This window comes from Eubalaena glacialis, chromosome 12, assembly GCF_028564815.1.
Source record: "Eubalaena glacialis isolate mEubGla1 chromosome 12, mEubGla1.1.hap2.+ XY, whole genome shotgun sequence".
Taxonomy (NCBI): domain Eukaryota; kingdom Metazoa; phylum Chordata; class Mammalia; order Artiodactyla; family Balaenidae; genus Eubalaena; species Eubalaena glacialis.
The window spans coordinates 68,908,370-68,920,540 of NC_083727.1; the positions used below are offsets into that span (position 1 = coordinate 68,908,370).

General features: G+C 37.7%; 1 protein-coding gene across 2 annotated transcripts in view; it reads right to left on the minus strand.

Annotated features, from left to right (window-relative positions):
- Window positions 1-12,127, minus strand: part of PM20D2 (peptidase M20 domain containing 2) — a 28,689-nt gene extending 16,562 nt beyond the window's left edge. For both annotated transcript variants that reach the window (XR_009702943.1, XM_061207396.1), the window contains exons 1-4: window positions 11,552-12,127; window positions 9,313-9,461; window positions 6,134-6,276; window positions 4,625-4,779 (exon numbers count right to left, since the gene is read on the minus strand). Coding sequence is in view for 1 of the 2 variants with exons in the window: in XM_061207396.1 (XP_061063379.1) it covers window positions 4,625-4,779; window positions 6,134-6,276; window positions 9,313-9,461; window positions 11,552-12,007 (903 nt within the window). In the remaining variant the exon portion in view is untranslated. The remainder of the gene's footprint in view (window positions 1-4,624; window positions 4,780-6,133; window positions 6,277-9,312; window positions 9,462-11,551) is intronic.
- Window positions 12,128-12,171: the final 44 nt, after the last annotated feature.

Below are 12,171 nucleotides of genomic sequence, written 5' to 3' on the forward strand. Positions count from 1 at the left end.
CCTAAATAGACATTTCTCCAAAGAAGACATATAGATGGCCAAGAAACACATGAAAACATGCTCAACATCACTAATTATTAGAGAAATGCATATCAAAACTACAATGAGGTATCACCTCACACCAGTCAGAATGGCCATCATCAAAAAATCTACAAACAATAAATGCTGGAGAGGGTGTGGAGAGAAGGGAACTCTCCTACACTGTTGGTGGGAATGTAAACTGGTACAGCCACTGTGGAGAACAGTATGGAGGCCCCTCAAAATACTAAAAACAGAACTACCATATGACCCAGCAACCCCACTCCTGGGCATATACCTAGAGAAAACTGTAACTCAAAAAGACACCTGCACCCCTATGTTCACTGCAGCACAATTTACAGCAGCCAGGATGTGGAAGCCACCTAAATGTCCATCAACAGAGGAATGGATAAAGAAGATGTGGCACATATATACAATGGAATATTACTCAGCCATAAAAAGAAATGAAATTGTGCCATTTGCAGAGACATAGATGGCCCTAGAGACTGTCATACAGAGTGAAGTAAGTCAGAAAGAGAAAAACAAATATCGTGTAATATTGCTTATATGTGGAATCTAGAAAAATGATACAGATGAACTTATTTGCAAAGCAGAAATAGAGACACACAAGTAGAGAACAAACGTATGGATACCAAGGGGGGAAGGGGGAGGTGGGATGAACTGGGAGATTGGGATTGACTTACATACACTACTATGCATAGAATAGACAACTAATGAGAACCTACTGTATAGCACAAGGAACTCTACTCAGTGCTCTGTCGTGACCTAAATGGGAAGGAACTCTAAAAAAGAGAGGATATATGTATACGTATAACTGATTCACTTTGCTGTACAGCAGAAACTAACATAACATTGTAAAGCAGCTATACTCCAATAAAAATTAATAATTAAAAAGAAGTCATATACGACAAGCCCACAGCCAACGTCATAATCAACAGTAAAAAGCTGAAAGCATTTCCTCTAAGATCAGGAACAAGACAGGGATGTCCACTCTGCCCACTTCTATTCAACTTAGTATTGGAAGTCCTAGCCACAGCAATCAGACAAAAAATAGAAATAAAAGGCATCCAAATTGGAAAGGAAGAAGTAAAACTGTCAACTGTTTGCAGATGACATGATGCTATACATAGAAAACCCTAAAGATGCTACCAAAAAACTACTAGAACTCATCAATGAATATCGTAAAGTTGCAGGATACAAAATTAATATAGAGAAATCTGTTGCATTTCTATACACTAGCAATGAACTATCAGAAGAGAAATTAAGAAAACAATCCCATTCATGATCTCATCAAAAAGAATAAGATACTTAGGAATAAATCTAACTAATGAAGTAAAAGACCTGTACCTGGAAAACTGTAAGACACCGATGAAAGCAAATGAAGATGAGACAAACAGATGAAAAGATATACCATGTTCAAGGTTTGGAAGAATTAATATTGTTAAAATGACCATACTACCCAAGGCAATCTACAGATTCACTGCAATCCCTATAAAAATACCAATGGCATTTTTCACAGAAGTAGAACAAATAATTCTAAAACTTGTAAAGAAACACAAAAGACCCTGAATAGCCAAAACAATCTTAAGAAAGAAAAACAAAAGGAGGTATCATGCTCCCTGATTTCAAACTATACTACAAAGCTACGGTAATCAAAACAGTATGGTACTGGCACAAAAACAGATACATAGAGCAATGGAACAGAACAGACAGCCCAGAAATAACCCCATGCACCTTTGGTCAATTAATCTACAAAAAAGGAAGCAAGAATATACAATGAAGAAAAGACAGTCTTTCCATAAGTGGTGTTTGGAAAACTGAACAGCCACATGCAAAAGAATTAAACTGGACTACTTTCTCACACCATATACAAAAATAAACTCAAAATGGATTAAAGATTTAAATGTTAAGACCCCAAACCATAAAACTCCTAGAAGAAAACATAGGCAGTACGCTCTTTGACATCAGACTTAGCAATTTTTTTTTTTGGATATGCCTCTTCAGGCAAGGGGAAAAAAAGTAAAAATAAATGAATGGGACTACATCAAACTAAAAGGCTTTTGAACAGTGAAGGTTACCGTCAACAAAATAAGAAGGCCACCACTGAATGGGAGAAGATGTTTGCAAACAGCAGATCCAACAGGGGTTAATATCCAATATATACAAAGAACTCATACAACTCAATAGCAAAAAACCAAACAGCTTCATTAAAAAATGGGCAGAGAACCTGAATAGACATTTTTCTACAGAAGACATACAGACGGGAACAGGCACATGAAAAGATGCTCGGCATCACTAATCATTAGGGAAATGCAAGTCAAAACCACAATGAAATAGCACCTCACATCTGTCAGAATGGCTATTATCGAAAAAGACAACGAATACATGTTGGTGAGGATGTGGAGAGAAGGGAACCCTTGTGCACTACTGGTGGGAATCTACATCGGTACAACCACTATGGAAAACAGTATGGGGATTCCTCAAAAAATTAAAAATAGAACTACCATACTCTCCAGCAATTCCACTTCTGGGTATGTGAAGAAAATAAAAACGCTAATTCGAAAAGATATATGCACCCCTATGTTCACTGCAGCACTATCTACAATAGCCAAGATATGGAAGCAGTCTAAGTGTCCATCAACAGATGGAATGTAAAAACAATATCTAAAGGTATACATATATACAATGGAATATTAATCAGCTGTATTAATCAGCTGTATAAAAAGAATGAAACATTGCCATTTGCGACAACATGGATGGACCTAGAACATATTATGTTAAGTGAAATAAGTCAGACAAAGAAAGACAAATACTGTATGATTTCACTTACATGTGGAATCTAAAAAACAAAACAAATGGACAACTATAACTAAACAGAAACAGGGTCATAAGGAGAACAAACAGGTTGTTGCCAGAGGGAAGGGGGTTTGGGAGAAAATAGTAGTAGGTGAGGGAGATTACAAACATTCAGTACAAAATAAATGAGCCACAGGTATGAAATGTACAGTGTGGGGAATACAGTCAATAATTCTGTAATATCTTTGTATGGTGACAGATGACAACTAGACTTATCATGGTGGTCATTTTGAAATGAATAGAACTATCAAATCATTATGTTGTATACCAGGAGCTAACATAGTGTTGTAGGTCAATTATACTTCAAAAACAAGCAAACTCATAGAAAAAGAGATCAGATTTATGGCTTCCAGAGTCGGGTGCTGGCGGGAGGGGGAATTAGGCAAAAGTAGGCAAAAGGTACAAGCTGCCAGTTATAAGGTAAATAAGTACTAGGGATATAAGTACAACATGATAAAGATAATTAACACTGCTGTACATTATCCATGAAAGTTAGGGTAAATCCTAAGAGTTTTCATCATAAAGGAAAAAAATTTCTTTTCCATTTCTTTAATGTTGTACCTATGTGACATGATGGATGTTCACCAAACTTATTGTGATAATCCATTTCATGAAGTATGTAAGTCAGATCATTATGTTGTATACCTTAAACCTATACAGTGCTGTATGTCAATTTTATCTCAATAAAACTGAGGAAAAAAAGACTTAAATATAGACTCAAATCTAATAACAATGAATTTTATTATAAGGGAATATTATACCTTGGGATATTAGCTAGTGATAATAGTTCATGTATTTATGTTATAAATATTTTAAATATCTATATTTATAATTATACATAAATAAGGGATGAATGCTTAATTTTTTACTCTTTGGACACTTAACATATACTGTCTTAGAATCACTCTTACTATCTGAATAAATCATACATCTCCAATCTACTGAGGGCAGAAAAAAATACGGTATGAGGTGTTGGCCCTAACTCTTCACAAACATTATGCCATTTAATTCTCATAAGAACCCTAAGATAGATTATATCATTATCTCCATTTTTCAAGAGAAAATGGAGGCCCAGAGATATTAAATAACATTTCCAAAAGTTACAGAATCAGTGAGGCTGAGAGGCACAAATCCAGATCTTATCTCTCTCCAACCAGACTACAGGCTTGCCCCAGGGCAAGATTTATGCAATTCTGGAGCTTCTCATCCCACTGTACGCCCTACATGATTGGTACATACATGCTGCCGACTTTATGAGTCAAATAAACAAAACCTCTTGACTACTGTGTCTATTTTAACTTTCATTCCAGCAAGCCATAAGTATTTATATCACTACTACACATACCTGTCACTTAACCAAAAATAGGTTTGGCTGATTTTGCCATAAAGTTCCCTTTACAGGAACTATATACAGCAATTCCAAAAGCATAACTTCCAATAAGGAAAAATATAACTTGCAAAAAGGCAGGGAGTCTAGCTCAGCAATATCAGTTATTCTAAGTCCTGTGTAATAAGACGACTGCAGTCTTCCCTATGCAGACACTGAGTAAAATAAATAAGAATGAAAGATTTTCACATCAACTATTCAGTCAACTGGTTTTGCATATTCAAGGCATTGATTGCCAAATAAAAGGGAGGCAAATTAGGTTCTAAATGTAACAATATAAACAACCCCGGCCCACATACATACTTCTGATTATAACTTAGATTAACTCTTAAAAGTTCTTACTGTGCACCCAGTAGCCAAAGCTGCAGCTCTGAAGCAATCTTCTGCCTTTTTGGTCAAAACTGGAAGTTCTTTCATTGAGGGTGCACGGAAGTAATAGATTAGTTCAGAATAAGAGGGAATGATATTGGGTTTTACACCACCATTTTTTATTATACCTATAAAAAGAACCAAATTACTGGAATTGAGCTTGGAGCTTGGAGATCATTTCTTTAAGCTTAAATACACCCATAAAGTTTTTCAGCCAATATATACATAAAGAAAAATAATTTAAACTTATTAGCGTCACATACATGCCAACCAAAGATTTTGATGTTATACAACAAGTTTCTATGCACAGTGTGATACTTTCTCACTAATAGGGAAAAAAATAACTGTCTATATGTACTTTAGTCTGAGGAATTTATACGATGTTAAGAAATTATGATTCCTGACTATAAAGAAACTGTTAGAAATTTTTACAACTATCTTAAGCCTTCTGGGAGAGACTTTTATTTCAGTGCATTTTATTACAGTTGTACATTTTGATAAACTTTTGACATAAGGAAAAAAACCAATGGTATGAGCTTCTATAATTACCCTCATACCTCAGGAATCCCATTTTAAATAGCATTTGGCTCTGGGAAAATAATTTTCATGCCAACAAGAAACCAATGCAAGTCAAAGATGACAAAGTATACTACCAACTGTCAAAACAAACGCATTTATTTGGAACTAGACTGAGAGGGAAGATGTATCCATTCAAAATAATAATGAAAATAAGTATGCAAAACCTATTTTATATGACCTGTTTTAAAAAGAAATATTTTTTACATATTCCTGTTTATTCTTTTTAAAGAAACTAAGGTAGAAAATTGGTAAAAGTGCAGTTACAAACTAATTTCAGACTACAGCAAAATCAGGCAAAGAACAGATCTTAAAGTATAATAATTTCTTAAATCATAAGGAATTAAACTAAAAAATAAATCTATACCTTCAAGACAGTACTTTATTACTGTATATACATTAAGGTGATACACATAATTTAAAAAGATGTTACTTAGGATTAACAGCACTTGAGTACATAAAACCAGTAACCACCACTTTTTTTTTTAAATGAGAAAATGATGAAATTTTGTTATTAAGAGACAGTGAAGATAACTGAAAAAATCCAATTCTAACTTTCAAATACCCACAGAATATTAAGAGACAGTGAGGATAACTGAAAAATCAAGTTCTAACTTTCAAATATCCACAGAAAGAACATAGATCCTTACATAAAAACATTATTTCTAATACTCAAAATGACCATTCTATTTATGTACAAATAATCTTAACTATCTTCTTACCCACATATAAATGAACGTCTAGTATCCTGTCCCAGGAATTTCTGAAAATGTTAAAAATTTTTGAAATATTCATAAAGTACATAAAATGTTCCCAAATGTTTTTTTTAAATCAAATATTAAGGAATTATACTGCACTGAAATATATTAAGCGCCATCTATTACCCAAAGTATTTGACATTCGTACCATGAACTCTCCAGGTCGGTTTCATTTGTTGTCTTAACACAGACAGATTGTTGTAGGCGAGGACAGCAGCATCTAATGCATTTAGTCCTTCCCAGGGATAAGCAGCAGCATGAGATGCTTTTCCATAGTACGTCACAGTCATACTAGGAAATAAAACATCATTCGGAATTACTTTTTTCAATATCACCAAAGTAAGAAAATCCAAGTAATTAGAACTACCCGACTATTATTCAAAATTAATTCACACTGATGAATTAATTTGTAGCAATAATGTAGCAATTTACATACCTTAGTTCTAGTTTATTATTATGTAATACAGTGACTAACACAAAGAAGGCATTCCAAAAAACCAGAGAAAAAGAACTTTGCTCAATGGAGCTCCTGTACAAATTAAATCTGTACACAATTCAATTTAAACAAACAGTGCAATACTGTATTAAGTGCTGGAATTACAAGAGATGGCTCCTGTCTCCTTCTACACTGTACTGTGATAGTTCTATATCAAAGGTCTGCAAAAACTCAAATAATTCTTTCTGTCTTAAGGGTGGGGAAAGGTCAAGGAAAGACAGAAAGGAGGTGACATTTGAAATGGGTTAAGACAACCTCTAAAAATCAGATTATATTCACAGTATTACAAAATATTCTAGCGTTAAGTCAGTTGTTCCTGACCAATATTTTATTAATGTTCCAGAATACCTGTATCACTAATACCTTAAAAGATTTTTAAGAATTAATTAATTTATTTATTTTATTTTTGGCTGGGTTGGGTCATTGTTGCTGCACGCGTGCTTCTCTAGTTGCGGCGAGCGGGGGCTACTCTTTGTTGCGGTGCGCAGGCTTCTCATTGTGGTGGCTTCTTGTTGCAGAGCATGGGCTCTAGGCGTGCGGGCTTCAGTAGTTGTGGCACTCAGGCTCAGTAGTTGTGGCTCATGGGCTCTAGAGTGCAGGCTCAGTAGTTGTGGCGCACGGGCTTAGTTGCTCCGTGGCATGTGGGATCTTCCCAGACCAGGGCTCGAACCCGTGTCCCCTGCACTGGCAGGAGGATTCTTAACCACTGCACCACCAGGGACATCCCCCCTTAAAATTTTATAAACTGTTTTTCCACTTCCCAATAGTTCTCATACCAGTCTACTCAGATACAATAAAAAACAATAAGGTTTAGAGAAAGGATTGTATATTAAATAGTTATTTATAAAGATGACTTGCCTCCATTTGTTTTTTTAACTCTTTGAACACATGACTCATGGCCTTGTCTGATAACCCCCCCAAAAAAATAATAATAATGGTGACTTGTTTGGATAATACTTTTTAAGCCTGATTAATAGTACCCACATTTAAATTATTAAAAAGTCACTCTAGACTTATTTTTTTTTTAATGAGCTAGATTCAGGAGGCTCATGGCATTTCTTTACTGATTCCAAACATTCTATTAAAAAAACAAAAACAAGTAAAAGCATCCAAATATATATTTTAAATTTTAGGATACTTGTTATTTCCTCAATCTATATCTTATCACCATCACCCAGAAACTGGAATTTTAACAAAACTGGTGATAAATATTAAAAAATGGAAAAAGATGTTCTTTATGAAAATGGCTCTAGCACCATTTCTTCTAGGGTTCAAATCTATGTACAATTAAAGCACAATAAACTACAGGAAAAGAAATGTTAATGCCTGCTTTATATCAGCATTAGTATTTTAGGCTTAAAAAGCACATTTAAAAAAAACTGATATGGAATGATATTCAAGACACATTGTTTAATTTTAAAAAGCAAGAGCCAGATCAACAATATATTTAGCAGACTATTTCAGAGGGGGGGAAATCCTCCTTTAAAATTTAATTTATACATGTACCTGTTTTATGTCTATAAATATACCCCCAAAGTCCTGGAAGAATATATATCTCTAGAAAAGGGACTGTATGTGAAAAAGGTGATTAATAGGGACATAGTGCTTTATCTTATTTATTGTTACAGATTTTTAGCATGAATAGATTAGTAATTTTTTAAATTAAATTTTTGTTCTTGCTCTCTTTTCCATCTTAAAAGTTGGCCAGTGAAAAACCTAAGAAGCCAGATACTAAGAAAAGGCCTGAGGCCCAATGGACTGACTTCAGAATCAAGGCCAAGAAGCCTACCTAACCCTAAACCCTAGAAGGCTAATGAACTGGGAAGCCTGCCTGCAGCCACTGGTCCCTTCTAGCCAGAGGCATTGGCAGAGATTTCTAACCTCTAAGGTTTTCCAGAGGTGTACTACTGTACAGCATCCCTGAAACGGAAGTTGAAAGATTCTTCCTACTGTCACAATACCAATTATTCCTGGTGATAAGACCACAAATACCAGGACAGTTAAAATACTCATCCTCTGAAAACAAGGGATGCAGAGAAATGCAGGATAACTGAACACACAATCTAGAAGCACTGCTGGGGTGGTTCTGCGATTACTCCCTGGCTACTGCAGAGGAGAGCATGGGGTTTTCCTGAAGCAGCTGAGCCATGGCCCCTTGGAACCAGACCCCTAACTGGACCATTAACTATTATGGTTGAAATTTCTGATGTAAAAAATTTAAACCACTTAAATGATGCATGCTCCTAGGTACCAAAAAAAGTGAACTTTTCAACATAAAGAAAGATAAAAAAGAAGAAAAAAGTTTCAGCACCAGACAAATCAGAAAAGGATATATTGGCAAATTCCAATCAAATCCACAGCTAGTCAGTTTCTGTATTTTTTCATCAGGAACATAATTCATCCTTTTTGCAAAGAACTCAAAATAAGTAAACTAGAGAAGTATGTTTTCTTCCCAAGTCTAACAAAGCTGTCTCTTGCAGATCTGTTCAGCTGCAAATGCAACTCCATATCAAAGGACATTGTCCAGAAACCAGATTCCTCTCAATTCAAAATAGAACATAAGTGTCAACATATTGTTTGCTATTCTCACGCTTTTTAGGCAGTATTTTAACAGTTCAATTATGAACACCATATTAAATCTCAATTAGAAGGGGCCTACCAAATGTCGTTCAATGGAAATCAAGTATCACACCATTATCTTTCAATTTACTGTTTTTTTTCAATTTACTTTTTAAATGCAGAAGTACAGAGTTTTAGCCTCCAGTTAAGTCACTAAAGTATTCTAATAGCCTGTTTTCCACTATGACGTTTATTCCAACTTGATTACTCACTCATGTTCAGCCACATCAGGTAGATAAGCAGCATTCTCTTGAGATGGATGGGCCATAAAAACAACATCAAGATTTTTAAAAGCCCCTGCTTCGATTAAATCAATTTTGCCACCACCATCTTCTTCCGCAGGGGTTCCCAGAACAATTACCTAGAAAGAAATATCTGTGTCAGAGCAACAAAAAATCCTACCAGGCGATATCAGTCAGGTTCCCTTGCATATGTATTCACAATCTAAATCAAACTATGAAGAGAGGTTTTGTTCTCTGACTCAAGTAAGGCAGTGGGCATAAATCTACCGTGCTAAATTCACCACAAACTTGCAATTGACATTATTATACCAATTTGGCTCAAAGTATGTACTAAAGTCTCTATAGGAAACTTTTCCCAATCTTACAACACAATTTTATAGAACTAATGTCAAAGATGAAAAGAGATAAGTACTATATACTAAGTTCCTCAAAATTATTTAGGACTTACTTCTTAAAGCTTATTTTTGACTGTTTTTTAGTATATATGTATATAATTATTCATAAGCATTTTACTGGTAAGGAACTTTCTAGTTACTTATTAGTTATCCTCACAACAACCCTGTGAGGTAGGTGAGCGATCTGTATCATCATTTTAGGAAGGGTGGTTTTGAGGCATGGAGTGAAATGTCTTGCCCCAGATCACAGAGCAAGGCTTAAAGCAGAGCTGGGATTAGATACCCTGACCTTCAGGCCTGAACTCTGTTTCTTTACCAAACTACCTCTTTAAAAGGTCTTAACGCATTAATCCTTTATGAAAAGCATTGAATAAATCTTAATACCACGGTTAGAAACGGCCAACTATTACACAAACTTACTAATTCGATTCCACCAGCTCAACCAGGCAGATTTATTGGTCACCAAACACCTAATTAAACAAAAGAGAACTTTACAGAATAAACATTTTACTTTGATATTAAACTTAACTTCTTCAAACAATTTTTAAAAGCAAAGAAAAATTATCTATAAACAACTAATACACTTTCAAGGTCACGTATAAGAACACAATGAAACAAGTTGGAAAAGTTCTTGGCTTGCAAAGAGAATCAACATAAATTCCATTTTCAGATAAGAGAGATAACCTTACTAAAACTGAGTATTACCATTCAAAATCAGAAGTGTATTTCCCAAAGTCTTGCTTTATTCAGAAGTTATAAAGCACCCAAACTCTTAAATTAAGTTGCTTTTTACTCTTAACCCTTGACTCATTAAATCTGATGACTTTTCAGGTTAAATCTTGCTGACTTCTCTGAACCTTTCATAAACCTGGTTAGAGCTAAATCTCTCCAGTGCTTCATGCAATGGCAAAGGACACCTCCTCCCCCAAACAAAACAAAAACCTAGCCAAATGAAAAACAAGGCCCAGAGGCAGAAAAGAGAAGGCGGCTAAAGAGAAAAAGCCACAAAAGATGGAACTGTAAGGATAAAAGAGAAAGGTTACTGACACTGGAAAAAATGGGCTAAAGAATATTAAAATATAACATCAGTCTTCCCCTTAACCTGAGCAGTGGTGATTGAATCTTAGCCCACAGAAAGAATATACCATCTGGAAAAACAGAGTAACACAAGGTTAAACTTGCCCTGTGGCTAACATAAACATTTCCCCGTTTAAAGGATCGAGCTATTTCTTAAAATCGCGAAATAAACTTTAAGACTTAAGGATCATGTAGTTAATGTTCACTCTCTTCCCATTTTTTGTATACTTCTAGAGGTTTTGTAGTTCTAACGACTGAACATTTCCTATCCAAATTCCAATGATTCGAATCACAACAGCTCCTAGGACTGCCACAAACAAAAGATTTTTTGGAGGCTAACGAAGAGGGTCTGCAGGTTTCCCTATAATAACTACCTCCTCCCAGAGATTGCACAACCTTGTCAGCAAATTGCGATTGCCCCTGTTACCAAAAATAAGCCATCACGAAATGGTTCTAAGTTCTTTCCTAAGGGAGAGAGTCCACTCAACTGTTTACAACTAACAGGAGAGAAAAAGCAAAAATCTGCAATATGTCGCTAGGTCGGCAACTCATGAACTACTGACTTTGATCCAGGGGTTCTGCCTACTAGCAAAAGCCAGGACGTCGAGTGCTGTCCCCTACACCTGCCCCGGGGTGGGAAGGGACGGAGGCGCACAGGAAGCGCCGGCTCCCGTCCTTCTCAGGTCGGTCCCGGCCTGGGCTGGCGATGGGAGTCCCAAGCCCGGGCCCCACCTCACCTTCACCGGCAGAGGCGGCCTGGGGAGGCTCTCCAGGGCCCCCTTGACGCCCAGCGCGGCCGCCGCCCCGACCTCGGCGATCAGGTTGTGGCCGCAGGCGTGCCCGATGCCTGGCAGCGCGTCGTACTCGCAGAGGAAGCCCAGGTGCAGCGGGCGCGGCGCCGCCCAGCCCCCCGGCGGCCCCCACTCGGCACGGAAGGCCGTGACCAGCTGGTAGTGCGGCTGCACAGCCCACGAGGCGGCCGGGCGCTCGCTCTCGAAGAAGCGCGTCAGCACGCCGTGGGCATGGTGCTCCTCGTAGGCCAGCTCGGGCTCGCTCCAGATCTCGCGGCTCAGGGCCCCCAGGCGCTCGGCCGCCTCGTCGATGCACTCCGCCGCGCGCAGCTTCAGCAGCTCCACCTCGAAGACGGCGGCGCAGGCGCCCCCCTCCACCGGCCTCTCCTCTCCGGGTTTCATCGTGCCCACAGCCCGTGACCGGTCAGCGCTCTTCTAGACCGCCCGCTAGGTCGCTCCCTCCTGGCGGCCCACTGAGCCTGCGCACACGCCCGGCGTTCGCGGCGCAGGCTGTCTCCGCAGCTCCCGGGAGACCCACCCCCGAGCCCCCGCGCCCCGCCTCCAGC